Here is a 26,305-nt window from a genome sequence, read left to right as displayed (position 1 = left end):
AATCTTTAAAAAAAATAAAATAAAATAAACAGTTGGGTCTGGACTCCCAGAGACTGAGGAATCCCTCAAAGAGATTGGCCATGCAGAATCAGGAAGTGAGCTTGAGCAGGGTGTATAGTCTTATCACCCCCTCTCAACTTCCAGGTGGTGTCTGTTTTTATCTTTCTTGTATATTGGAAGCTTTTTATGTGAAGAAGGAATTTCGTGGCTAAACAAGGTTTTAGAAGTTGCTGACTTGTTACTAATTTTTAATGAGTGGTCTGGTTTTTTCAAAAACATTTTCTAGGTTAAGTAGCCAATATTCGTGGAGTATTCTTTGTGGGTACTTACTCATTTTAGAGTAAATTTCTTTACAGGTTGCAGGGCTATGCACATTTTGTTTTTTTGTGTGTTAGTTGTGATGCTTTGTGCTTTTCAAGGGATTTATCTATTTTTAAATACAAATTTTTGTAATGTAAAATGTATGAAGCTCTGGAGGGATGTCACATTTTTTTGTTTCTGATATTGTTAGTTTGTCTCTCCCTTTTTCCTATTAATCTTGATAGGAGGTTATCGGTTCTTTTCAAAGAGCCAATCTTCTAGTGTTGTCTTTGCTTTTGAAATTTTAAACTTTTACCTTGAAATAAATCCACTTTTATTATGAAATAAATCCAAACTTACAGAAGAGTTGCAAGAATTCCTCTGTGCCCTTTGCCTAAGACCACTAATGTTTATTTAACCTTCTGCTACATTTATTTGCCATTCTCTTTATATCTCACTGTTATTTTCAGAGTCCTTTCAGACAGGGTTGTTGACAAGTTCATTCCTCTTTTTTTTTTTTTTTTTAATTTATTTTTTATTGGTGTTCAATTTACTAACATACAGAATGACCCCCAGTGCCCGTCACCCATTCACTCCCACCCCCCGCCCTCCTCCCCCTCCAACACCCCTAGTTCGTTTCCCAGAGTTAGCAGTCTTTACGTTCTGTCTCCCTTTCTGATATTTCCCACACATTTCTTCCCCCTTCCCTTATATTCCCTTTCACTATTATTTATATTCCCCAAATGAATGAGAACATATAATGTTTGTCCTTCTCCGACTGGCTTACTTCACTCAGCATAATACCCTTCAGTTCCATCCACGTTGAAGCAAATGGTGGGTATTTGTCATTTCTAATAGCTGAGTAATATTCCATTGTATACATAAACCACATCTTCTTTATCCACTCATCTTTCGTTGGACACCGAGGCTCCTTCCACAGCTTGGCTATCGTGGCCATTGCTGCTATAAACATTGGGGTGCAGGTGTCCCGGCGTTTCATTGCATTTGTATCTTTGGGGTAAATCCCCAACAGTGCAATTGCTGGGTCGTAGGGCAGGTCTATTTTTAACTGTTTGAGGAACCTCCACACAGTTTTCCAGAGTGGCTGCACCAGTTCACATTCCCACCAACAGTGTATGAGGGTTCCCTTTTCTCCGCATCCTCTCCAACATTTGTTGTTTCCTGTCTTGTTAATTTTCCCCATTCTCACTGGTGTGAGGTGGGATCTCATTGTGGTTTTGATTTGTATTTCCCTGATGGCAAGTGATGCAGAGCATTTTCTCATGTGCATGTTGGCCATGTCTATGTCTTCCTCTGTGAGATTTCTGTTCATGTCTTTTGCCCATTTCATGATTGGATTGTTTGTTTCTTTGGTGTTGAGTTTAAGAAGTTCTTTATAGATCTTGGAAACTAGCCCTTTATCTGATATGTCATTTGCAAATATCTTCTCCCATCCTGTAGGTTGTCTTTGAGTTTTGTTGACTGTATCCTTTGCTGTGCAAAAGCTTCTTATCTTGATGAAGTCCCAATAGTTCATTTTTGCTTTTGTTTCTTTTGCCTTCGTGGATGTATCTTGCAAGAAGTTACTATGGCCGAGTTCAAAAAGGGTGTTGCCTGTGTTCTTCTCTAGGATTTTGATGGAATCTTGTCTCACATTTAGATCTTTCATCCATTTTGAGTTTATCTTTGTGTATGGTGAAAGAGAGTGGTCTAGTTTCATTCTTCTGCATGTGGATGTCCAATTTTCCCAGCACCATTTATTGAAGAGACTGTCTTTCTTCCAATGGATAGTCTTTCCTCCTTTATCGAATATTAGTTTCCCATAAAGTTCAGGGTCCACTTCTGGATTCTCTATTCTGTTCCACTGATCTATGTGTCTGTTTTTGTGCCAGTACCACACTGTCTTGATGACCACAGCTTTGTAGTACAACCTGAAATCTGGCATTGTGATGCCCCCAGATATGGTTTTCTTTTTTAAAATTCCCCTGGCTATTCGGGGTCTTTTCTGATTCCACACAAATCTTAAAATAATTTGTTCTAACTCTCTGAAGAAAGTCCATGGTATTTTGATAGGGATTGCATTAAACGTGTATATTGCCCTGGGTAACATTGACATTTTCACAATATTAATTCTGCCAATCCATGAGCATGGAATATTTTTCCATCTCTTTGTGTCTTCCTCAATTTCTTTCAGAAGTGTTCTATAGTTTTGAGGGTATAGATCCTTTACATCTTTGGTTAGGTTTATTCCTAGGTATCTTATGCTTTTGGGTGCAATTGTAAATGGGATTGACTCCTTAATTTCTCTTTCTTCAGCCTCATTGTTAGTGTATAGAGATGCCACTGACTTCTGGGCATTGATTTTGTATCCTGCCACGCTACCGAATTGCTGTATGAGTTCTAGCAATCTTGGGGTGGAGACTTTTGGGTTTTCTATGTAGAGTATCCTGTCATCGGCGAAGAGGGAGAGTTTGACTTCTTTGCCAATTTGAATGCCTTTAATGTCTTTTTGTTGTCTGATTGCTGAGTCTAGGACTTCCAGTACTATGTTGAACAGCAAGGTTCATTCCTCTTTAACCTTAGTTCTTTGGGGCCTATTTCTTAGGAAGATGGTTCTTTTTTTTTTTTTTTTTTTAAGATTTTATTGTGAGAGATACACAGAGGCAGAGACACAGGCAGAGGGAGAAGCAGGCTCTCTGCGGGGAGCCTGATGGGGGACTCGATCCCAGGACCCCAGGATCATGCCCTAAGCTAAAGGCAGATGCTCGACCACTGAGCCACCCAGGTGCCCTGGAATATGGTATTTTCTTACATGACTAGCAGGCAGTTGCCATGGTCAGGAAATTTCACTCTGACAGGGTACTTTACTTCTCCTTTAAGTCAGCATCCTACTCTGTCTCTGCCCTGATCCTGCCCACATTGGCGTGGTGGTGGGTGGCCTGCCTGTGCTGGCTCTGTTAATGTGGAACCCCACTTGCCATTTCTTTATCTTGCATTCCACTGACGTTTTTGAGGACTATACAATAGGTATTTTATGGAACATTTCAAATTTTGGTTTGTCTGAGGTCTCCTCATGGTTAAGTTAGGGTTAAACATTCTCTGTGGGACACTGTATGAGTGACACCTGAGTCCTTAGGGTATCTGCTTCTTGGTGTTACTGATGTCTGGTCTTCCTTTTATTTTCTCTCATGCTTTAACTTGCCGTTTTTTTTTTTTTTTTTTTTTTTTTTTCCTCTTTACTTGCCGTTCTTCTTGTGCTTCTTCCTAAGATGAATTCTCAGATTACCAGCTTTGTACCTTTTTCTTTTAAGAAAATAGATGCATGTAAGTTTTGACATTCAGTATTTTCATTATCATTTAGTTCATTCAAAATATGTTCTGATTTACGTTGTCATTTCTGCTTTAGTTGATGTTCAGTTTAGAACCATGCTGCTTAATTTCCAAACAGTTGGGAATTTTCCTAATTATCTCTCTGTAATTGACTTACCTTTAAAGAAAAAAAAAGATTTTGTTATTGAAGAGAGAGAGAGAGAGCAAGAGAGAGAGCATGAGCAGTGGAGGAGGGGCAGGGGCAGAGGGGAGAGGTAGGCTCCCCACTGAGCAGGGAGATGCTGGGCTGGGCTCAGTCCTAGAACCCTGGGATCATGACCTGAGCTGCAGGCAGACGCTTCACTGACTGAGCCATCCACGAACCACATGATTGACTGTCATCTTAATTCCATTCTGGCCTGAGAACATACTTACTAGTTTTTTCTTTCAGTCTTTGTAATGTGTTGAGACTTGCTTTATGATTCATTATATATGGGCAGTGTTAGTCAATTTTCTTTGTGTATTTGAAAATAATTTGTACTTTTTTTTTCCTAAAGATTTTATTTATTTATTATTGAGAGACACAGAGAGAGGCAGAGACACAGGCAGAGGGAGAAGCAGGCTCCCTGCAGGAAGCCCGATGCAGGACTTGATCCCAGGACCTGAGATCACATCCTGAGCTGAAGGCAGATGCTCAACCACTGAGCCATCCAGGTGTCCCTAATTTGTACTTTTTTGTTGACTGTGTTGCTCTGTATGTTAGTGAGTTATATTTGTTAATAGTCTTGTTTGAATTTTCTGTATTCGTAGTCAAAGTTTGCTTATCAGTTAGAGAAACTTATGTGAGTTTCTCAATATCATTGAAGATGTGTCTACTGCTTTTATTTTTTTTTATTTTTTATTTTTTTAAAGATTTTATTTATTTATTCATGGGAGATATATGTAGAGAGAAGCATAGACACAGGCAGAGGGAGGAGCAGGCTCCATGCAGGGAGCCCGACGTGGGACTCGATCCCGGGACTCCAGGATCACACCCTGGGCCGAAGGCAGGTGCTAAACCGCTGAGCCACCCAGGGATCCCCTCTACTGCTTTTAATTTGTCAGTTTTGCTTTATGTATTTTAGAGTATGTTACTAGGTGATGCAAGTGTAGGGGTACTAACTTATTCTTGGACTGATCTTTTTCTCTGGTAATATTTCTTCTATGCAGGCTCATAGTGTCTAACTTCAATGAAGTGATACCGACTTTCTTTATTTTTATTTTTTTATTTTCATTCCAGTTAGTTAACATATGGTGTTATATTAGCTTCAGGTATATAATATAGTGATTTATCAGTTCTGCACACAGCGGAGCAGGGACTTGGACCCCGAGACTGTTGTGCCCAAGATTACGAATCCGAGAAACCACCGAGAAGCCAACACCGATGCAAACACACGAGGGTTTATTTACAGGCGCGAGCTTGTGTCCAAGTATACCCGACACAGCGGAGCAGGGACTTGGAACCCGAGCTCAGTCACTCATCAGGAAATGCATCTTTATGGATTTGGAAAGAACTGAGAGACATTATTACCAATGGTCCTATTATTATGTGAAGGATTCTTCCCTGATATTCTTCCCCTGTTTCAACTGACACTGAAACACTGTGAACTCTTTGGAAGACAAATGTCAAGGAAATAAATGTTATGCATTGCTAATTAAAAAAAAAAAAAAATCACAGGGCAGCCCCAGTGGCTCAGCCGTTCGGCGCCGCCTTCAGCCCAGGGCCTGATCCTGGAGACCTGGAATCGAGTCCCGCATCCGGCTCCCCGCATGGAGCCTGCTTTTCCCTCTGCCTGTGTCTCTGCCTCTCCCTCTCTGTGTGTCTCTAATGAATAAGTAAATAAAATCTTAAAAAAAAAAAAAAGTAGACTTTCAGAAACATTAATAGTACTTCACCTTAAAGAAATGAGGGTGCTTTTAAAAATGTGAACCAATAGGCTTAAATAAGTTACATTCCTATTTGCTGTTTGTAGAATTTATATTCAACACGTCAGCCTGAAATATTCTCTGACTCGTAACTCCCTTCTTTCTCCATTTTCAAAAAAAATCTAAGACAAGGCTAAGTTACCAACCAGTCTTAAACATCTTTTATAAACCCATGCTACTATAAATTATGTGACTAAATGATATTAAAAATAATTATAAGAAATATGGTGGCCCTGTGATCATCCTCGTTCATTCCCTTGATGTGTTTCACCTATCCCCCTATCCACCTCCCCTGGTGACCATCAGTGTTTTCTCTATTATTAAGACTGTTTCTTGATTTGTCTCTGTCTCTCCCTCTCTTTCTTGATACCAGCTTTCTTTGATTACTGTTTGCATAGTATATAATTTTCATTCTTTTACTTTGTTGTATTAAAAAAAGAAAAACAGCTTTTCTGAGGTGCCTGGTGGCTCAGTGGATTAAGCATCTATCTGCCTTCAGCTCAGGTCATGGTCTTGGGGTCCTGGGATCAGGTGGTGTCCCCTCCACCCCATTTCAGGCTCCCTGCTCAGCAGGGAGTCTGCTTCTCCCTCTGCCCCTCCCCTCTACTTGTCTTCTCTTTCTCCCTCTCTCAAACAAATAATTAAAATCTTAAAACAAACAAACAAACAAAAAAACCCTTTTCTTTTGAAATAACTATAGTTTCAAAGGAAATTGCAGAGTTATCATAGAGGGGTCCTACTTACCCCTTCACCTAGTACCCCCCCAGTGGTTGTATCTTAAATAACTATGGTATAGTGTCAAACCAGGAAGTTGACACTCATATAAACTGGCTATAGTTCACTGCATTTTACTACATGTGTAGGTTTGTGTAACCCCTACAGCAGTAAAGATGTAGAACTAGAACTGTCCCATCACTGCACATGTCTCCTGGCTTCTGTAGTCATTTTCTCTCTCCTGCACCAGGCCCTGGGCTCTGGCAACTACTAATTACGTTTTCTATTTCTCTAATTTTAATTTTGAGAATGTCAAGTAAAACACTCAATTACCGATTTTTGGAGATTGGCCTATTTTAGCCAACACAGTGCCCTTGAGATCTACCCAAATAGTTGTGTGTATCAGTAGTTTGTTCCTTTTTATTGCTGACTGGCATCCATCCAAACATGGATGAATGTTTATTTAACCATTAACCTATTGCATGACATTTAGATTGTTTCAAGTTTTGGATGTTTGAAAAAAGCTGCTCTGAACTATCATGTATGGGTTTTTTGTGTGTGGACATAAGTTTTCATTTCTTTGGGATAAATGTGTAAGAGGCAGTTGCTGGGTTACATAGTAAGTATATGTTTAGTTTTGTTGAAGTACTGAACTGTTTCCCAGAGTGGCTGTACAATTTCACATTTCAACCAGCAGTATAGGAGAGATTCAGTATCTCCTTGTCAACCTTTGTTGTCACTGTTTTTTTATCTTAGCTGTTAGAATATGTGTGTAGTGATGGCTCATTGTGGCCTCAGTTTATTTCCATTTTCTAAAGGACTAGTGAGGCTGACTCTCCTGTCATTGGCATGTCTTCTACAGTAAGTGTTTCTTTAGGTCTGTTCATTGTCTTTTTGGTTTTTTTGTTTTTTTGTTTTTTTTTCTTGTGAGTTTTAAGAGTTCTTTATATATTATATCTGTGAGTCTTCTGTTAGGTAGGTAGTTTGTAAATATTTTCTTCCATTCTGTAGCTTGTTTTTTCATCCCCTGAAAGAATTTTTCCACAGACCCAAAGACTTTAATTTTGATGAAGTCCAGTTGTTTGTTGGTCTCTGTTTTTGCCATTGAGCATTGCATTTTTGGTGTCACGTCGGAGAACTTTTCACTGTATCTCAGTCCTGTATCTCAAAGATTTTCCTCTATAAGTTTTATAGTTTTACATTTAGATCCTTTTTGAGTGATTTTTGTCCAAGGTGGGAAGTTTCAGTTGAGATTTATATTTTGCCTATATATATCCAAATGCTACACACCATTTGTTGAAAAGACCATCCTTTTTTTGCTGAATTGCTTTTGTACCTGTGTCACTGATCAGTTGGCTGTACGTGAGTGGGGGCTATCTACTCTGTTATGTTATCTTTATTGTCTTTTTGTCTGCCCTGTTGGTGCTACCCAGTTTGGAGAACTGTTCCTTTATCTAAGTCTTAAAATGGTGTAGGTTGATTCCTTTTATTCTTTTTTTCAAGATTCTCATAGCTATTCCAGTTACATGGCCTTTCCATAGATATTTTAGAATAATCTAGGCCAATCTGTAAAATCCTTTCAGAGATTTTGATAGGACTTATGTTTAACCTGTGTATTAACTTGAGGGAATTGACATGTTTACTGTGTTGAATCTTCTAGATCACAATTTACATCTCTCTGTTTATTTAGAACTTTGATCTTTTTCATCAGTATTTTGTAGTTTTCAGCACACAGGTCTTGTACATGTTAGATTTATTCCTAAGTATTTCCTTTCTTTTTTTCTTGTTTGTAACTGGCATTTTAAATTTTGGTTTCCACATTTTCTTCATTGCTAGTGTATAGAACTAGAGTTGGATTTTGTATGTTTGTCTTTTATCCTACAACCTTGCTAAACTTACTGTAATGCTAAGAGTGCTCTTGTAGATTCCATGTAATTTTCTACATGGAGAGTCATGTCATCTGCAAACAGGGACAGTTTTATTTCTTCCTTTTACAACCTATATGCCTTTTATTTTCATTTTTTGCCTTATGGGTCTGTCTGGAACACATTATGTCGAATAGCAGTGGCGAGTATACCTTCTTGCTTCTTGTTCTCGGTGTTAGGGAGAAAGCTTTTAGTATTTCACCATTAAGTATGATGTGAGCTGTGGGGTTTGTTTGTTGTTATAGATTGCTCATCTAAAACTGTTGATAATTTTCTTAATTAAAATCCAACTTGGGTTGCGTAATATAAACAGTTCTGTCAGGTTCAGAAGCAGGATTTGGAGATGTAAGTTTTAGAGTCCTGTCATTGTTGTGATAATGGGAGCCACGTGGAAGGGTGATGTTTCTGAAAATGTGAGGGGACATGTGGCCTAGGTTTTGAAAAATAAAGGAAAGGGGCAGCTTGGGGAGAAAGATGACTTTGAGAAGGAAAACTTTTATCCATCCTTTTAGGCAGAGGGAAGGGTAGGGGTGGAAGAGTGAAGTGGTGGTGGAGAAGATAACTTTTCTTATCCTTAATTGGGAACATGGGGTTATTTGAGTGAGAAGGTGACTGGGATTCAGATGAGGACTGAAAACATGGGAAAATTGGTCATGCTTTGGTAGATCAATAACCAACAAAGGAAAATCAATAGTCATGCATTTGTATTGACTCCAGCATAATGTTATGACTGTCTATCAGTGAGAGCGCCTGAAGTCTCACAGACTTGGCAGTGGAAGTGTGGCTGGGGGATCTGGGGTGGGGGGGTGGCCAGGGTTGTGAACTGAGGAGAGAGCTGAAGCAGAGGATTCTGGGTGGAGCCACTGTTCCAATTCATGGCTGTGGTGTGCAATTCACAGGTGTGTTCCCTGTTGGTGCCCAGTGCACAGAGGAGCACGATTGGTACTGGGGTGCTCTTTCTCCATGGTATGCACCTTCTTCAGGAGCTGGACATTCATTCTCCACTACTTCCAGCCAAGAACTAGGAGAGTCCCTCTTAAATTGGTTTAGCGACAAGCCAGAAATTGAACCAAGGTCTGATTTGACAAACTAAAGCCGTTACTCTTTGCTCTGTGAACTGGGAAAACTGCTAGGGTGAAGAGGTGTGCTCCAAATTAGACCAGTCCTGGTGGTGTCTTCAAGTGGATAACGGCCTGGTCTCTGCATCCTAAGGGGAACCTGACACAAGGATCTCATTGGAATTGAGGAGTATCTTGTGTGCATGGAGACTCACCGAGTAATAGAGGAGCTGTCAGCGATTGCTGAGGGTGTGGAGCAAGGGAGAGTGGGTACTGACAGGCACAGACTGTGATGACATGGACAGTTTCTTGTTAATGGTGTGGACTCTGAAAGGACCTCGTGTGTTACAGAAGTGGTACTTATCTCTGCTCCCAAATAGTTGCCAAGAATTATGGACTTTTAATGTTACGAGTCTCCTCATAGTTTTGAATACATTGTTGAATTAATTTTTTTAAGTTTTAGATATTTAAGTAATGTCTACACCCAACCTGGGGCTTGAAGTCACAACCCCGAGATCAGAGTCACACACTCTTCCAACTGAGCTAGCCAGGCACCCCCATTGAGTTAATTATTTTTGGTCTTTTACAGGACTTTGTTTTTACCAAATGGAACATAGCCAAATTTTGGATTTTATTTGTAATATATTACTTTTTATTTAAAGGAAAGTGTTAAGAATATATTTGCAAATGGAGATGTTAGCAAAAACACAAAACAATCAAGTATAATAGATATATAAAGTCTATCTCGATAAATGGTGATAATGTAGAAAAAGCTTACAACCATATTGGCAGATTCTAATCAGTCTGTACGGCCTAATGTGTGTCTTTTTTTGCCATGGGGAATGAGAAATGATCCAAGATATTGTCATGTTCTTCTTGTTCAATGATATTTGCCTTACTGAAAGATTATTGCTTAAATTAAAAACTGCACCTTACACAATGAAATTGTACATCTTGCAACTTAGATTGGTTATATTTTCTTAATTTCTTATAAATTTTCATTTTTGAGTATTTGCTTGTTTTTTATTCCCTAAATGTTAGGCATTATAAAATTCAGTGTCACTAATACTAGATTTTGGATTGACAAGTAGAAGATACGTAAGATTACTTGGTTTAATTACAGGAGGAAATGTTGGTGAATATTGTAATAAAGGTAGGTAGTAAATAATAATGAGTTGTAAATATTTCGGGTAGGTTGCAACTAATATTGAGTTGTAAATATTTCAGTATATTTCTATTTGTAGACTCCATGACTAGTGAGGCTTATTTTAAAATTATTCTTAATTTCAGCAACTGAGTAGGCTTTTATTTCTTCATAGCTTAGGAACTGCTTTCTCATCTTTATTATTTGGTAAAAAGTCCAGCTCTGACACATTGAAACTCCATGTCCTCCAAAACTTTGATTGTCCTTCCTGTGAGTTATTGTGATGCATGTCGACATGCTAGTTCTCTGAATGGTGGTATCTTTCTCAAGAGATGTACATTTCACTTCTTACCAAAAGCCACTTTATCCTTAGGAAGTGGAGCCACTGAGGATATTTTCATAGGAACTGTGGGGTGGATGGGTGGGTTGAGGTGGATGTCATATTCTGGGATTATTCCTGTCCTTAATGGTCTCCACATTTTCAGGGAATCTGCAGCACATTTGCAGTGCAGAAACATGGGGAGATGCTAATCTTTTAAGATGATGGTAGTCTGTGCTGCTCTTGGTAACCATGGGTACCTGTCAGATATCATAAGTATCTAGATTTGGTTGTTTTTGGAAGAAGGCTCTCTAAATTTTGGTAGCTATTACATAATTATGACTAGTTAAAGCTTTAGGAGACAGGATCTTGGTATATAAAGATACTCTAATATTAGAGTATTACTTTGATTATAGAGGCATTTGTGAAAAACTAATCCTATGATGTTTTAATAAACAATATACTTTGTGTCAATTGGGTTTAGTGTCACTTTGACCTGACAGTGTCAGGAGGCTTATCTATAAATGGGCAGTGTCCCCTGAGTGATCACTTGTTTAGAAAATGTTCTGCCTGAATGGAAGTGTTAGTTAGCTGCGGCTCCTGGTTATTTTTTTCCCAAGGACCTCTCCTAGGTTCTCCCTCTCAGTATCAGTGTTTACCAGTGTATCTTATTCAAAAATTGCCCATAATTTTATTTTCCTGCTTAGCTCTGCAACTCAGTAGGGCTTATGTATACTTCTTGGGTTACAGACTTTTTTTCTTTTTTAATTTTTGGTGTTTATGTCCTCTACTCTTGACATTCAAGTCACTCATCTCTCCTTTCTGGTCCTGTTTTCTGTCTACATCATCCCGTAGCAGTTCTGGTGGAGCTCCAGGCTTGTAAAACCTTAAGCCTTGTATTCATTTAATTTTGTGAGACAGCGTGTGATTTGATTATGGTTTATGACTTGCTTCTGGGTTTGCATAAGGAAATAATTAGTAATAACACTTTTGTTTGTTGATAGTTATTAGTAGCAAAGTGTTGCAAATAATTTAGTTGCATCTTGGAAGTCTAGGAATCTTGGAGTTTTTTCCTCTACAGTTCTGTAGAGAAAAAAATAAACTATTGAGTATATGTATTTTTAGCCCTTGGTATTTAGTTTAGAGTTTATGGAGTGTAGGGCTTTGGAACTTAATGGGTTATTTGTTTCAGGTATAGCACACAGTGGTGTTAATGTTGAGGGTTTTATTCTAGCTGTTGTCTGTAGTGTTCATGTGGTTTTACATTCAGCAGAAATAGACAGATTTCAGTTTATATACACATCTGTACTCCCTTGCCTAGGATGCCACCGTGGGTGATCTATAAAGTGAGGCAATTTCTGAAGAATGATGTCAGTGTGATTGGAGTAAAGGGCTAGTGCACCCACAGTAATTTTAAGATCCAAGTCCTGATATGTCAACCTCATTTTATAATCACACCTTCTAAGACTGTCATTGTCATGCAGGATTTCATGTAAACTTTTCAGCTTGCTCTTATCACAGAGTGAAGTTCAGAGCTTCTGCCTTCTGCTGCTGGCCTGCTGTTCTAGCCTGCCCTACATCTAGAAGACGCAGTTTAACAGCTTCCTTTATAATAAAGCATTCTAGGTCTTCCTCTGCAGTTTGGAAATTTGAGTTAAACCAAATTGTTAATGCTCAAGTTTAAATTCATGATTATTTTATGCTTAGTTCAGATGATTTTGATACCTTTTCATCATTTTTCTTCAGTGTTTTAAGAAAAGTTTATTTTCTCTATTCAAAAATAATGGTTTGGATATCCAGGAAGTGGGAGTATTTGTGCTTGTGGAACCCTGACACTCTTAGAGCAAGTATAGATTGAGAATTAAAACATGTATTGCATAGATGAAGATAACTACATGAAAATGTAATTAAGCTTTTATTAGCGTTAGAGTACCCATTAAACATTAGTATCCTTTCTAAATATTGAATTGAGCCACAATTCTTAATTTTATATTAATGTTACTAAAATTATCTTTAAGAGAGGAAAACAGTGATTACCTCAAAGACAATGATGAGATGATGTCTGAGAATCTTTATCATTGGATCTCTGAATGGTATATTGAGAATTGCCAACCACATGGTTATCCTTTTCTCCTCATAGTAGAGCATTGACTGCTTCAGAATGTTAATAGTTTTATTTTGTTAGTAAGAGGGTCTAAACAGGGGAGATCATTTCCCTGAGGTTTTAGAGGTCATTATGCACTCATACAAGTCTCTTTTAGTGTTTTATGTCAAATTTAGATCAGCACAACCTATTTTAAGACAAGTCCTACAGGTTAGCATTAGATATACTATCAGTGTCTGGTAAATAAAGGAGCAATTAGTATTGGCTCTAAATATGTAGAATTAATTTTAAAACTTAAAAAAAAATCATGTATAATATGTATCTTTTATTTCATGCAGTTGCTGTGATTGGCTGGTAAATATTTGTCAAAGAAAGAGAGAACTGAAAGCTCGCACAGTGTGGCTTGGATATCCTGAAAAGTGTGAAGAAAAGCATCCCAGAAATTCTATAAAAAACCAAAAATATAATGTGTTTACCTTTATACCTGGGGTAAGATTATTAAATTTCCTAAGAATAGGTTTCATATCAGGGGTTACTAGCTTCTTTTGTTTTCACTGTTGTTGTTTTTTAAATATTTTTCCCTGTTAATTGTATCATACCCAAATCAGTGTCCTTTTGCTTTTGAACCATTAATGTTTCAAATAGTTCTTAAATCATTCATGCACACTTTTAATGGGTACATCATAGAGTTCAGTGTAAGAAAATTTATAGTTTGATATCAGTCCTAGACAGACATGTTTATATTATTGTAGAAATAAGTTAAATTATCAGAAAATAAGTCATAAATTTTGGTTGGATGGAATGTTAAGTTTAAAGCCTGTAAGGAACTTCATGATGAAAGTAAAATAATTTTTTTATACAAACATGACTCAGTAACAAAATATTTATAAGCATTTATAGATAATATTTTCTACTTCATATTATAAATTCTAGGCCATGTTATATTGTTATAGCATTAGTTATATTTAAGTATATGCTAAGTTTAAATATTTAAATATTTCCTTACTAGTGATATTCTTGGCTTAAGTTACAAAACAGAGTTTGCATATATTTAGAATAATTGAGTAATTTTTGGTTTTTGTGCATCATTTCTTACTTTTATAGACCAATTTCTAAAGGCAAAAGGAAGCTGATAACTGGTTTTATTTCTGCATCAAAGATTTTGACACATCCTAGTTATTTACTCGTAATGCTATTTTGCAAGAAAATCTTTTGGTAATATGAATGAAATAAGTTTTACTGTTCACGTTTTAATTTAAGTAATCATGCTGATTTTATATCAGGCATTGATTGCCTTCCACCACCCTCCCCCATTCATCGAATGCTTGATATCTAATTTACTCTTTAGTAAGACACACAAAACAATTGACTCCATCGTTAAAAGACTACTCTTGTCAGGACAGTAAAATGTAAGCTGTCTTTCAGACAGATAAATATTCTCATCTTTATTGAATGAAGCTCCTGTTTTCTTTAAATTTTAAGTACTCACAGATCCGTAAAGCATTGTACATTTTCCTAAAGGTCACAAAGGTCATTCAGTAGACAATATCATATTGATTATGGTGGCTAAAAGCACACACAGCTGCCTCACTCTGACCAGAGCAAGTTCTTGTAGCCTGCCAGGATGGGCTGTGTCCTGAAAATACCTGTTGATGTGGCTTACAACTATTACCGTGTGAATTTTTTTTCTTAGATTGTCTCTTAAATTAGGCTTTTCATCTAAAACGTAGTATTTTAGAAACATTTGGTAATTGCACAGTAGGAATTCTATGCCATTTTTAGCACAAATGGCAATTTTTGAATTGCTAATAGATATAATTTATGCTAACTGAGATTTTAAAGAAATGACTGAGGAAAAAGAGCTTTCTCTCCTGCTGAGATTAATTTATGAAATGACTCAAAACATTTTTAGACAGCAATTGAATATGATTATGAATATAAATGTGTTATCAATGTAGCTGATTTTTGAATTGCACAGACAACTGTATGATGATGTAGAAAACTTCATTATATAAAAACTGTGGTTCCAGACTCTAAGTCAACAATAGGTACTTAACCCATTGCTCTGTTCTAGTTAAAATTTCCCATACCTTCCAAGTTGCATATAAAGTGGCATCCAAGGAGATTCTGATTTGGAAGTTGCAAGGTTGTAAGTTTAATTGCAATTATTGTGGTATTTGAATTATTCTCATCTATAAACATGGGTTTTGTTCCATTTTGATTTTTTTTTTCCATTTTGATTTTCAATTTAAATTTAATAATTTGAGAATATGGACATAGAAGTCTATTAATATACTGGATCTTGGCTATTCTTCCTTAAAGATAACTCTGTTTGAATTAAAAAAAACAAGCATAGTTGCAGGATTTGCATTCCTAAAATATCAGTGAATGATACTTATTTTGTACTTGAAAATTTTCTTGCAGATCAACTGCCAAGAGACTATAAAGAGTATATAGGTCACTGTCTTCCTGAGTTGGTCAGCAATTCATGTACTTGTTATATGTCATCATTTCATATACTTCGAGAGAAGTAAATGGAGGAGATTAAGGCAGTTTTTGTGATGTCATATTGTGTACATTTTGCTTGTTCACTCATTTTTGTAAAGCTACCTAGATGTTTGTGTTCAGAAACATGCCTATCATACTTTATTTTTTACATTTCAAAAATATAAGGTTAACATGACTTTTCCATTGTAAGATTTTCTGAGTTATCAAGATACACGGTTGTATGTATATAAATACATATTTATTGACTTACTAGTATTGGGAAGGTTTTGTTATCTTATTTGCTTTCATATACATATAATGACTTTTTTTTCCTCACATATTTTATTTATTCATGAGAGACACAGAGAGAGGCAGAGACATAGGTAGAGGGAGAAGCAGGCTCCATGCAGGGAGCCTGATGTGGGACTCGATCCCGGGTCTCCAGGATCACACCCCAGGCTGCAGGCGGCACTAAACTGCTGCGCCACCGGGGCTGCCCAGAAAATCAAAACTTTTAGAGGATAGTTTCAATGTAGTTGAAAGTTCTAATTGTCTTTTTTTCAATTTAAGTATAATTTTGGGGTAACCTGACCTTTCTTTATATGTGATTTTGTTATTGGAAAGCTAGTGTCAAAATTACTAAATTTACTGTAACTCAGGGTAGATTCTCACCTTTAGATGGAAATGTAGTTAGATATTATGTTGATTTAATTATTTAATTGAAGTATTAAAGGTTTTCCTTGGAGAGATTGTGTTAATTTTTTCTTTTCCTTTTTAGGTTTTATATGAACAATTCAAGTTTTTCCTGAATCTCTATTTTCTGGTAGTATCCTGCTCACAGTTTGTACCAGCATTGAAAATAGGCTATCTCTACACCTACTGGGCGCCTCTGGTAAAAGAAAAGATTTTTATAATTAAGATAAATTATTAAATATTTAGAATATAGTTTTAAGAGTGGGGATGTTTGAAAGATAACTGATGAGATTTTAAGAAACATGATGTTGTTATGTGTTATTGAACTTTGGTTAAAAATTTTTACAGACCTCTGTCACTTAAATACTTTGCAGCCCTGCAGGAGTGTCAGGGCAGCACACTGCCTGCAAGTCTTGGCTACAAAGGCCACTGGTGCCTTTGTTGGTGGTTTTTCTGGGGCATTGTGTACATGTCCTATGATACCATTTCTGTCTCTTCAGCCTGGTTCCCCCCGTGCCTGTGGCACTGTCAGGAATGCTGATGTGGTCTGCTCAGCGACCTCTTGGCATCCTGACAGATGGGCAGTTCTTACCTTTTGGCTGAAGTATCTCAATGAAATCCAGACAATTTCTGGTTGACAGCTCAGTGTATAAAAGTTTTTTGAAAGGCAAATGATACGTAGCATCAAATATTTCCATTTCAAACATAATACTACTTTGATGGTTTATGCTGTTTGCCGATAATTTTCATTAATTTTCAGTTTATACAGACAAAATGTGTGCCTTCTTTCTTCCTGTCACTTAGAAAAATGTACTGCTTCCTTTTGTTTGCTCCCTTTTGGGCAGACTACCAGCATAATCCAGCCAAGAAAACATAGTGAAAGAGCAGTGCCGTGCTCACGTTCCCCACCTAAGCACTCCCTTCAGAACTGGAAACCTGAGCAGTGTGCTCTTGAGTTTCTCTCTTCTGGTTGTGCAGCTCTGCTGCCTCACAGAGCCGGTCTTCTCAGATGCACCAGGGGTGACCAGCAGAGGGGACAGAAATGATGCTGACCGAGTTGGTTGAGCCAGCCTCTCCTCCCATCCATGTAGCAAGGGTCTGAGCAGTGAAAGTAACTGCATTTGCAGAACAAAAGCAGACCACCAATGTTTCCGCTCATTAAATTAGCAAGGTTGGGAGACATTGGAGTTACTCAAATAGGGTGGTCAAGGAAGGCCCCTCTGAGGGGTGGTGTTCGAATGACATGCAGATGGTAGAGTGGTGGGATTGTCCTGAGCTCTCGGGGTACACAGTGCAGGTGCCACTGGGGCGTAGGGACATGGGGACTGTGATTGCAAGGAGTCCCATGGGTCCTCACATTTCCTCCTGAGCAGGTGAGGGAGCTGTGGGTCTGTGTACATGTCACATAGCACACAAAGGACACCGAAGCCCAGACCCCAGTGTTCATAGTTGGTGCTCAAGCCAGGTGGCTATGGAGAGAGGACAGAGGGGACTTCTTTTTTCCTACTACCTTTCTTTCCCTGCAGGCAACTTCTCTTCTGCCTTTGAGATTCAATTGTTGTATCTCTCTTAATTTTACTACTTATGTTTGTATTCTGAGAATAAATATGCAGCAGTGTTTCCATGCTTTAAATAACTTATGTAAAGATAGTTTTACTTTGTGTCCTTTTGCATCATGCCTTTTTGGCTTAACATTGGTTTATTAATTGGATCCAGGATGACACATCATACCAGGATGATACTTTTCACTTCTCTGAAGGATTCCATTGAATGAATATGTCTGTTTTTCTAGGAAAGGAGACTTCGGTTTCTTCTCATTTTTCACAGTTATAGACTTTGCTGTAATGATAAGTCTGGTTGTACACTCTTCCTCGTGCTCATGAGCTAGAAGCTCCATAGGCTGTGTGCACCCAGGAAGTCTCATTAACAAACCACTGCTTATTTTTCCCATTTTCCAATAAAGGCATTGTAGCATCACAGTAATTTTAGAGAACAGAGAAAATACTTGCTCATCCTAAAAACACAGCTGTACTTAGGATTTCAGTGTGTTTATTTCTGGCCCCTTTCTCTCCCCCTGGCTCTTATGCTTGCACTGAACTGCCTCAGTGTCACTCTGGTCTTGGGTTGACGTTTACTTCAGCACTGATAGTCTCAGAACATAAGATCATCTTAAAATCTAAAGTAAAGTGTATTCATTTCTGTTTTGTTTTTGCATCTTTTCTTATCAACTGTGATTTAAGTAGCTTTTCACCAAAGAAAATGTTAGTTTTAGATAAGTTCCTGATGAATTTAATTTTAACTGTGCACAGAATTGACTGTTTGGCCAGAGCTGGAGTGAGAGCATGCATGCGTTGTAGCCTCTCCTTTCTCTGCTTGCATGAGAGGGTTACGTCCTCTAACTTGATTGTCAGTCTTAGGTGTTTGAAGTACTTTGTCCGTCTTTTATTGATGTGTGAGAATTAACTATTATATTTACAGAAGAGCCTCAGTAAGCATCTGTTTCAATATCCACGGAAGGGATGCCGTTACTCTGCTGCAGTGTGTGTCAGGGGCTCCAAAGAAAAGTGAAAAGCACATTTTTCCCACTTGAGTAACTTAACGTTGCCTTGTGACATGCCTGGGCAGGTTCTCATGTGCCCTGCTCTCATATCACACCATTAGGTCTCAGAATTGGTTTGCTCTATTCAACAGTGTTCTGTTGTTCTTTGGTTTGGCAGCAGCCACAATCGATGCCTTCATCAGATAATCAGTAATGAACATTTGTTAGTATCTATGCTTGCACTGTTTATATACATTTTAACCTCTGATTTAGCAAAAATCTTAAAAAGTTGATGTGTACATTAGGATCCCCTTTCAATCCAAGAAGCAGGCTGAGGTATATTGATTCTTTGATCCAAACTCACCTCAAATAACTTTTTAAAAAAATTTTTTTTTAAACCGAAGATTCAGCTACTATATACATAAGATCTTTTTTATTCATCTAGGGCAAGTTGAAGAACCTTTAAACTAAATCTACTTCTAAAATACACTTTTTTTTTTTTTTAAGATTTTATTTATTCATTCATGAGAGACACAGAGAGAGGCAGAGACACAGGCAGAGGGAGAATCAGACTCGATCCCAGGACTCCAGGATTACGCCCTGGGCGGAAGGCAGGGGCCAGACCTCTGAGCCACCCAAGGATCCCCATTGTTTTTGGTTTTTAATAAAGAGACTATGCTTCAACAGAATTAATTCCCTCACAGCTCCTGAGTTCTTGTTTTGTCTTGACCACTGTGTTTGCCCCTGTCCTTGGTCAAGAGCCTGTACTGGCATGTGGTCTTTACACATACACTTCGTGTTTTGACGCCTTTCCGCTGCCTGCCTTCTCAGGTTCTGTAAGGTTGCTCAGAAAAATGAATTGGTTAGCATTGCCAGATTCCTCCTTGCCAGAAACCTGCCAGTGAAACATGAAACCATCATACAGCGGTGGTTTTAAAATCTTATATCTGATGTCTGTGAATTTTAATAAGACGCTTCATATTCTTTCTGTTCTCCAACTAAAAGGAGTTCCTGGAAACAGTAATAGTTTAATAATCTTTCTTTATCAAGTACTCGGGGCAGTATTATTTACTAGCTTCAGCTCTGATCTAATTTCTGTTATATTTTGCCATAGAACAGAAGAGCAAACTGAGAAGTGATTTCATTACATTCTTGTGTCACAATGAAGATTACCTTTTGCATCATTCAGGTTTCACAGCAACTCTTTGAGGGAAAGCTAGTGTAATCAGGATTGCAGTGCTTCTATCAGAATTAATCAAGTAGAATAGATCTATCCATGCAAGTGATTCTTAGATTAAGGAGGTCTAGGTTGTTCATACTACATCTTCCACATACGCTGTGTTCCTTTGTTAATACAAAATGGACAGCCAGGTAGGCTGGGCTACGTAGGTGACCAGTCCGTCTGCGAGGACTCTGATTTTCAGTCCTTCTTCTGTCCACTCTTTTCTTTTTGAGTGTCTCTGCGTTGGTGGTATGGTGTGGATGGATACGGAAAGGAGAAACCAAATCAGTTACTTGGACTCGAACCTCATACTGTGTAGAGACAAGCACTCTTAACATAAGCTGCCCATGAGTGCGACCTTGGCAAAAGGATGTGTGCTTCTGGTGTCTGAGCTTTCCTGGCTGTGAATTAGAGCTAAGGGTACACACCTCATAAGGTTTTTGTGGCATTTAAAAGGTAACTCACTTAAAATACATAGAAAAAATAAAATACATAGAAAAGTTTTTGGCATGTAATAATTCCTCAAGGTTAAACTGACATTATTATGTCAATAGCATTTTTTTCTCTTTTTATAAAAATGCATATTGTTTTGGCACTTACATGGCTCCTGGGCCATTTGGAAAAGTAGGAAAAAAAGAATTCCACTTTGTGGTACAGAGTTTAGTCACAGCCCGTGGACTGGCCATGTGCCACATTCCTGTCAGGCATTGCGACTGACAGGTTGATGCACAAATACTGTTGTTTCACTGTGAAGTTCTGCCACCCTCTTGTGTTCACTTTGGGTTTTTTTAGGCAGCATTACCGTAGCTTCTGTCTTGGACCTGGTTGGTGCTGAGGTCCTAGAAAGGTCCAGGAACTCCTGTGGTTCCCTTGTCCACATCTTCCATAGGCCACCAGTCTGTTCTGATCCAGTTAGGACAAAGTAGGTCTCAGCTCGAAAGCTGGAAGCCCGTATGTGCTAGACTCCAGTGGTTAAGAAGGAAATGTTGGTGTCAGCTGCACTGTTCTGATAACCAGCTTTATGTAGCCAGGCTGGCTGTTGGGGCTTTTCTCAGAATAGATATGCTAGAGATGGACGTGGTGGTATGGGAGTGACACCTCTTGGTTGTGGCTGGTCCTACATCTCTGTTCTGTATTTAGGTAAACCTTAGATTTGAGGTGTGGCTGAGAGCAGCTTGTATATGCTAGCAGTCTGCCGGTGACCAGGGCTGTTTTCCTCTGGAGAGTGCTTGACTCCTGTTCTAGAAGTTGGGACCTACCCCACTTTGGTGCATCTTCTCTGATATCACTGCTTTAGAAATGAGAGCTTATTTTTACTTCCTGAGTTCTTGGAAACACTGGGAGCTATTACATTTTGTGGTTTATAATTACTTAATGAATGGAGATTTAATTAACTTTTGCTGCCTTTAAGCCATAGTGAAAGTTAGATTGACTGGAAGAGTGTAGTTAATGTATATATGTCTGGGACCTGTTTTTTTTTTTTTTTTATTTTGGAGAGGAGATTAAATGTACACATTTCAGGTAGGGCTTGAACACATCGATAGCACAAAAACCCTTCCAGGTGATGATGCTGTGCTTGCCTGGTTCAGAGTCACGCTTCTAACAATACCCTCCAGTATAAGAAACACAGGCTTGACAACCATTCTCTTGTTTCTCTCAGGGTGAGTTGGTTATATATAGAATTTTGAGAAATTATAAGTCTATAACAGTAAATATTCTCCAGCATGAGAATGGCTGTATAAAACTCTTTATTTCCTGGATTGGTAGATATGTATTTTTCACATGACTGAAATTGATTGTGAATTAGATTTTGTGTATTTAAAGTGGTATTGTTTTCCTATCCGAGACTAACAACATCTTTTAATTCAGAAAGTACAATATTTCAGCATATGAGTATACCATGAATTTCTTATTGTAGACATTCAAGTTATTTCCAGTTTTTTATGTTTGATCCTGCTGGGATCCTTGTTTTGTTGTTGTTTTTTAGGATAAGTTTCCAGAAGTGAAACTGTTTGGTTAAAGGGTGTGTCAATTTTAAGGCTTCGTGATAACACTGAATTTCTTAAAAGTATTTTGGGTCTTCTGGTTTGGATTTTCATGTTTTTTTCTTTGTCTTACCTGTACTAAGATACCTAGATGGAAAGGAGAGAAGGAAAGCTGGCTCCAATTCATAGTGGCATGGTCTTGTGTGTAGGGAGGCCCATTCCTAGTTCAGAAATGCTGGCACAAGTAAATGAGTTAGTAGGGCTGTAGGGTACAAGATAGATACACAGAAACCTCTTGTATTTCCATATACTAGTGAGGACCATCTGAAAATGAAATTAGGGTAATAGTTCCATTTATAATATCAGAAAGAAAATTGGAATAGATTAGCTAAAATGTAGCATTGCATATTGAAAACTAATAAAACATTTAAAAAAATACCAAAGATCTAAATAAATAGAAGTCCTCACATATTTATGAATTGAAAGACAGTACAAAATCCCACTTGGCTTTTTGGTAGAAATTGACAAGCTAGTTCTAAAATTCATATGTAAATGCAAGAGACCTAGAGTAGCCAGTGCAACATGGAAAAGAAGATTGGCGTTGGAGGACTCCTGCTTCCCCATTTCAAAACTAATTTCAAAGACAGTCAGTCAGGAAGGTATAGGACTGCCAGAAGGATAGATGCAATGTAAAGTCCAGAAATAAGCCTTTACTTTTATGACGGATTGATTTTTGGCAAGGGTGCCAAGTCTGTTCAGTGGAGAGAGAATAATCTCCTCAACAAATGGTGCTGGGGCAGTGGGACAGACAGATGTGAAAGAATGAAGTTGGGCCCCTCCCTCGTGTCATACACAGAAGACCACTCATCATGGATCATAGACCTCAATGGAAGAGCTAAAACTGTAAGACTCCTGGGAGGAAAATGTAGGGGCAAATTTTTATGATCTTGGACAATCAAAGCCCAAGTGACTAAAGAAAAACTTAAATAAATTGGGCTTTATTAAATTAAATATCCTGTGCATCAGAGAATACCATCAAGAAAATAAAGTGATAACCTAGAATGGGGGAAAATACTTGTAACCTCACATTTGCTAATCACATGTCTAACAAGGTATTTGTATCCAGAATAATACAAAGAGCTCTTACAGCTTCACGGTGAAAAGACAAATGACACAGTTAAAAAGTGAGTATAGGATCCCAAGAGTATACTTATGGCCAGTAAGCACATGTTAAGGGGTACAACCTCTTTGGGAAGCAGTTTGGCAGTTCATCAAATGCTAAACATGCCATATCACCCAGAAGAGGGGAATCCATAGAGACAGAAAGTTGGACTAGTGGTTGCCGGGGGCTGGGAGCAGGAGGGGATGTTGGTGACCACCATCAGGTGTAGGCTTTCTCTCTCTTTGGGATGTTGAGAATATTCTACAGTTAGAGGTGGTGATGGTGCCACAACTCTGAACATACCGGGGAGGATCGCCTTTCAGTAAACGCAAGGGCTCACCCAATGTGGCCTATTGGTGACACAGACACAACCCTGGAGTGACAGACCATTGTCCTTTCAGGGCAGTCATCTGGTATTACATCACTTACAGAGGGTAAATGAGGATCAATAACACGAGCCTACTGAGCATTGTGTGGTTGTAGAGAGGTAGAATGAAGGGTATTGGCGTAGGTGTTGGAAAACCTGTGGGTAGGCTTAAGAAAGATGATGTCAAAGTTTTATTTACATAGCATCAAGTTGATTTGTTGAGGTTTTTGCTTACAAAACAAAAGCCGGTGGCTGTGCCGGGGGTCCTGTACTAGAGGAAGCTGTTGTGCTGAGATTGTGCTGTGTTCCTTTGTGCTTTCTTTGACCAGAAAGATTCAAGTGCAGAGAGTGTAAGATTTTGATGATAGTCTTTGGTAATTTGATACTTAAAAGCTTGAGTGTTCTAAATATAATTCATGGGAGGTGTGGGGTGTGTTTGTGGGTTTTTTTTTTTTTTTTTTTTAGATCGTAGATTTCTTTTTCTTTGGGTTACTAAGCATTTTCTGATGTTTAGCTTGAAGTACATGTTATATGGATTTAAAAATTTTTTTTCCTTATAGGGAGAATTTTAAATATTTTAGTATTTATTATATTCCTCTTCTAGTGTTTCATTGTTACTTTCTGTTTTTGTTTCTGTTTTAGAAGTAACATAAATTGAGAGGGAAAAAGTAAAACTCCATGGTAAAAGAATTTTGCCTTAACTTTTTTGTTAAAGACCAGTTTTCTCAAATACCATATTTTCTTTTGTTTCATAGGGATTTGTTTTGGCTGTCACTATCATGAGGGAAGCAATTGATGAATTTCGGCGTTTTCAGCGAGACAAGGAAGTGAATTCACAGCTATACAGCAAACTTACAGTAAGAGGTTAGTAAGACCCTTTTGATCTAGCTTATCATGTGCTAAATGTAATCATCATTTTAGAGTTAACATAAATGAAAGAAAACATGTCTTAATTCTGTTATTGAAAGTAATATTATGGGATTACATATGGTATCTAATTAATTTTCTTATAATGCCTACCATTTCAAGGTACTTGGACATATGTACTTAGAAACCCAACTGGTGTATGCACATTTTCTGTGAAGCCTAATACCACCTTACCTAAAATCTTTATTTGTGTTATATTTTAAACAGTCATAAAGGTCAGACATCTAGTACTATGGCCTTAAGTGAAGGGCCTTGGAGCACCTAAAATAAATGTCACGATCCAAAATGATGATTGCTTTATGCCCATTCCTCCTTAACTTCATTCAGGGCTTTAACCCTTGCTTAATTTTATGTTCTTAAAGAGCTTGTTTATTTGGTCTCTCAGTCCCAGTGGAAAAGAAGTGATGTAATGGGAAGAGTGCAGGAGAAGCCATAGGTGGGCATTATTACCATTGAAAAGTGACACCATGACAGTGATTGTGTCCGTGAGGGATAGCGAGGGAAGGCACTGAATAGCTAGATGAGTATTCGTAATAACCTTGAGACTGTTTAAAAAATGAGGTTTAGAATGGAGTTTGTATCTTCTATTCACATGTGGACATTTGTACACTGAATTTATTTATTTGAAATAATTCTCCGAGAAATTTTTTATAGCTTATTGGGATATATTTCATATAACATAAAGTTTATCCATTTAAAGTATACAATTCAGTGATTTTTGGTATGTTCACAGAATTATGAAACTATTACCACCATCTAATTTTGGAACATTTTTAACATTCTAAAAAGAAACTCTGAATATATTAGCCATCATCTCATTTTTGCCCCTCTCACCCTACTCCAGCTCCAGGCAACCCCCAGTCTGCCTTCTGTCTCCATAGATTTGCCTCTTAGGAACAGGTCACAGAAATGAATCATGTGATATGTGGGCTTTGGTCACAGGCTTCTTTCACTTGCATCCTGTGTTCAAGATACACCTGTGTTGTGGCGCCTGTCAGGCTTTCTTTTTGTTGCCAAATAATATTCCACTCTGTGGTACTCCATGTTGTGTTCACCCATTCATCGGTAGATGGACGTTTGGATTGTTTCCACTCTAGGCTGTTGTAAATAATGCTGCTGTGAATGTATACAAATGTTTTTGTGTGGATGCTGTTTTATTTCTTTTGTAAATATACCTATGAGTGGAATTGCTGGATTATATGGTAACTCTGTTTTTTATAAACTGCCAAACTATTTTCCTGGTTGGCGACACCTTTTTGCATTCTCACCAGCAATGTGTGAAGGTTCCAGTTTCTCTACATCTTCACCAGCACTTTTATTGTCTTCTTATCTTCTTTATTGTGGCCATCCTGTTGGGTGTGAAGTGGTATCTCACGGTGGTTTGATTTGTGTTTCCCTGATGACTAGTGATGTTGAGCATCTTTTCATGTCCTTGTTGGGCGTTGTCTTCTTTGGAGAGATGTTTATTCAGATTCTTTGCTTACTGTTTTACCTGGGTTGTTTTTTAATAATTGAGTTGTAAGAGTTCTTTATATATTCTAGATTTAAGTTTCTTGTCAGTATGTGATTTGGAAATATTTTATCTCATTCTGTGGTGTGTGTTTTTCTTCTTGGTGTCCTTTGACACACAAAAGCTTTCGTGTTCGTGGTGTCTGACTTATCTGTGTTTTCTTTTGTTGCTCGTGCTTTTGGCTTTGTAGCTTAGAAATGGTTTACCAACCCAAGGTCACAAGGATTTACTTCTGTATTTTCTTCTAGGGACTTTATAGTTTTAGCCTTGATGTTCAGATGTGTGATCCACTTTCATATTTTGTGTATGGTGTGTGTTATGGGTCTGTATTCCTTTGCATGTGACTACCCTGTTGTCCCAGGACCATGTATTCAAAAGACTATTCTTTTGCAATTAAATTGAACAGTTAACTATTAAGATGTTTTGATGCTTACAGTAGTGGCATGGTAGAGGAAAGGTATGTTGTAGAAAAGAGGTAAGCTTTAGTTTTTGAAAAAGCGAGTCCCCAGAATGGGCCAGGAATAAATTAGTTGTAACTTTGGTGTGTCTTTTTTAGAATGTAGTATAGATCCTGG

At 37.9% G+C, this 26,305-nt stretch overlaps 1 protein-coding gene across 9 annotated transcripts in view; it reads left to right on the top strand.

The window, feature by feature from the left end:
- ATP9B (ATPase phospholipid transporting 9B) overlaps positions 1–26,305 on the top strand; it is a 236,962-nt gene that overhangs the window by 24,247 nt on the left and 186,410 nt on the right. For 8 of the 9 annotated variants that reach the window (XM_077873965.1, XM_077873876.1, XM_077874054.1 and 5 more), the window contains 3 exons: positions 13,177–13,327; positions 16,104–16,217; positions 24,049–24,157. In XM_077873965.1, coding sequence (XP_077730091.1) covers positions 13,177–13,327; positions 16,104–16,217; positions 24,049–24,157 — 374 coding nt within the window. Of the gene's footprint in view, positions 1–13,176; positions 13,328–16,103; positions 16,218–19,792; positions 19,929–24,048; positions 24,158–26,305 lie in introns of those variants that run through there. The other variant, XM_077874224.1, reaches the window with a different exon arrangement.

This window comes from Canis aureus, chromosome 1 (genome assembly GCF_053574225.1).
Source record: "Canis aureus isolate CA01 chromosome 1, VMU_Caureus_v.1.0, whole genome shotgun sequence".
Classification (NCBI taxonomy): Eukaryota; Metazoa; Chordata; class Mammalia; order Carnivora; family Canidae; genus Canis; species Canis aureus.
This window is presented reverse-complemented; position numbering and strand designations above follow the sequence as displayed.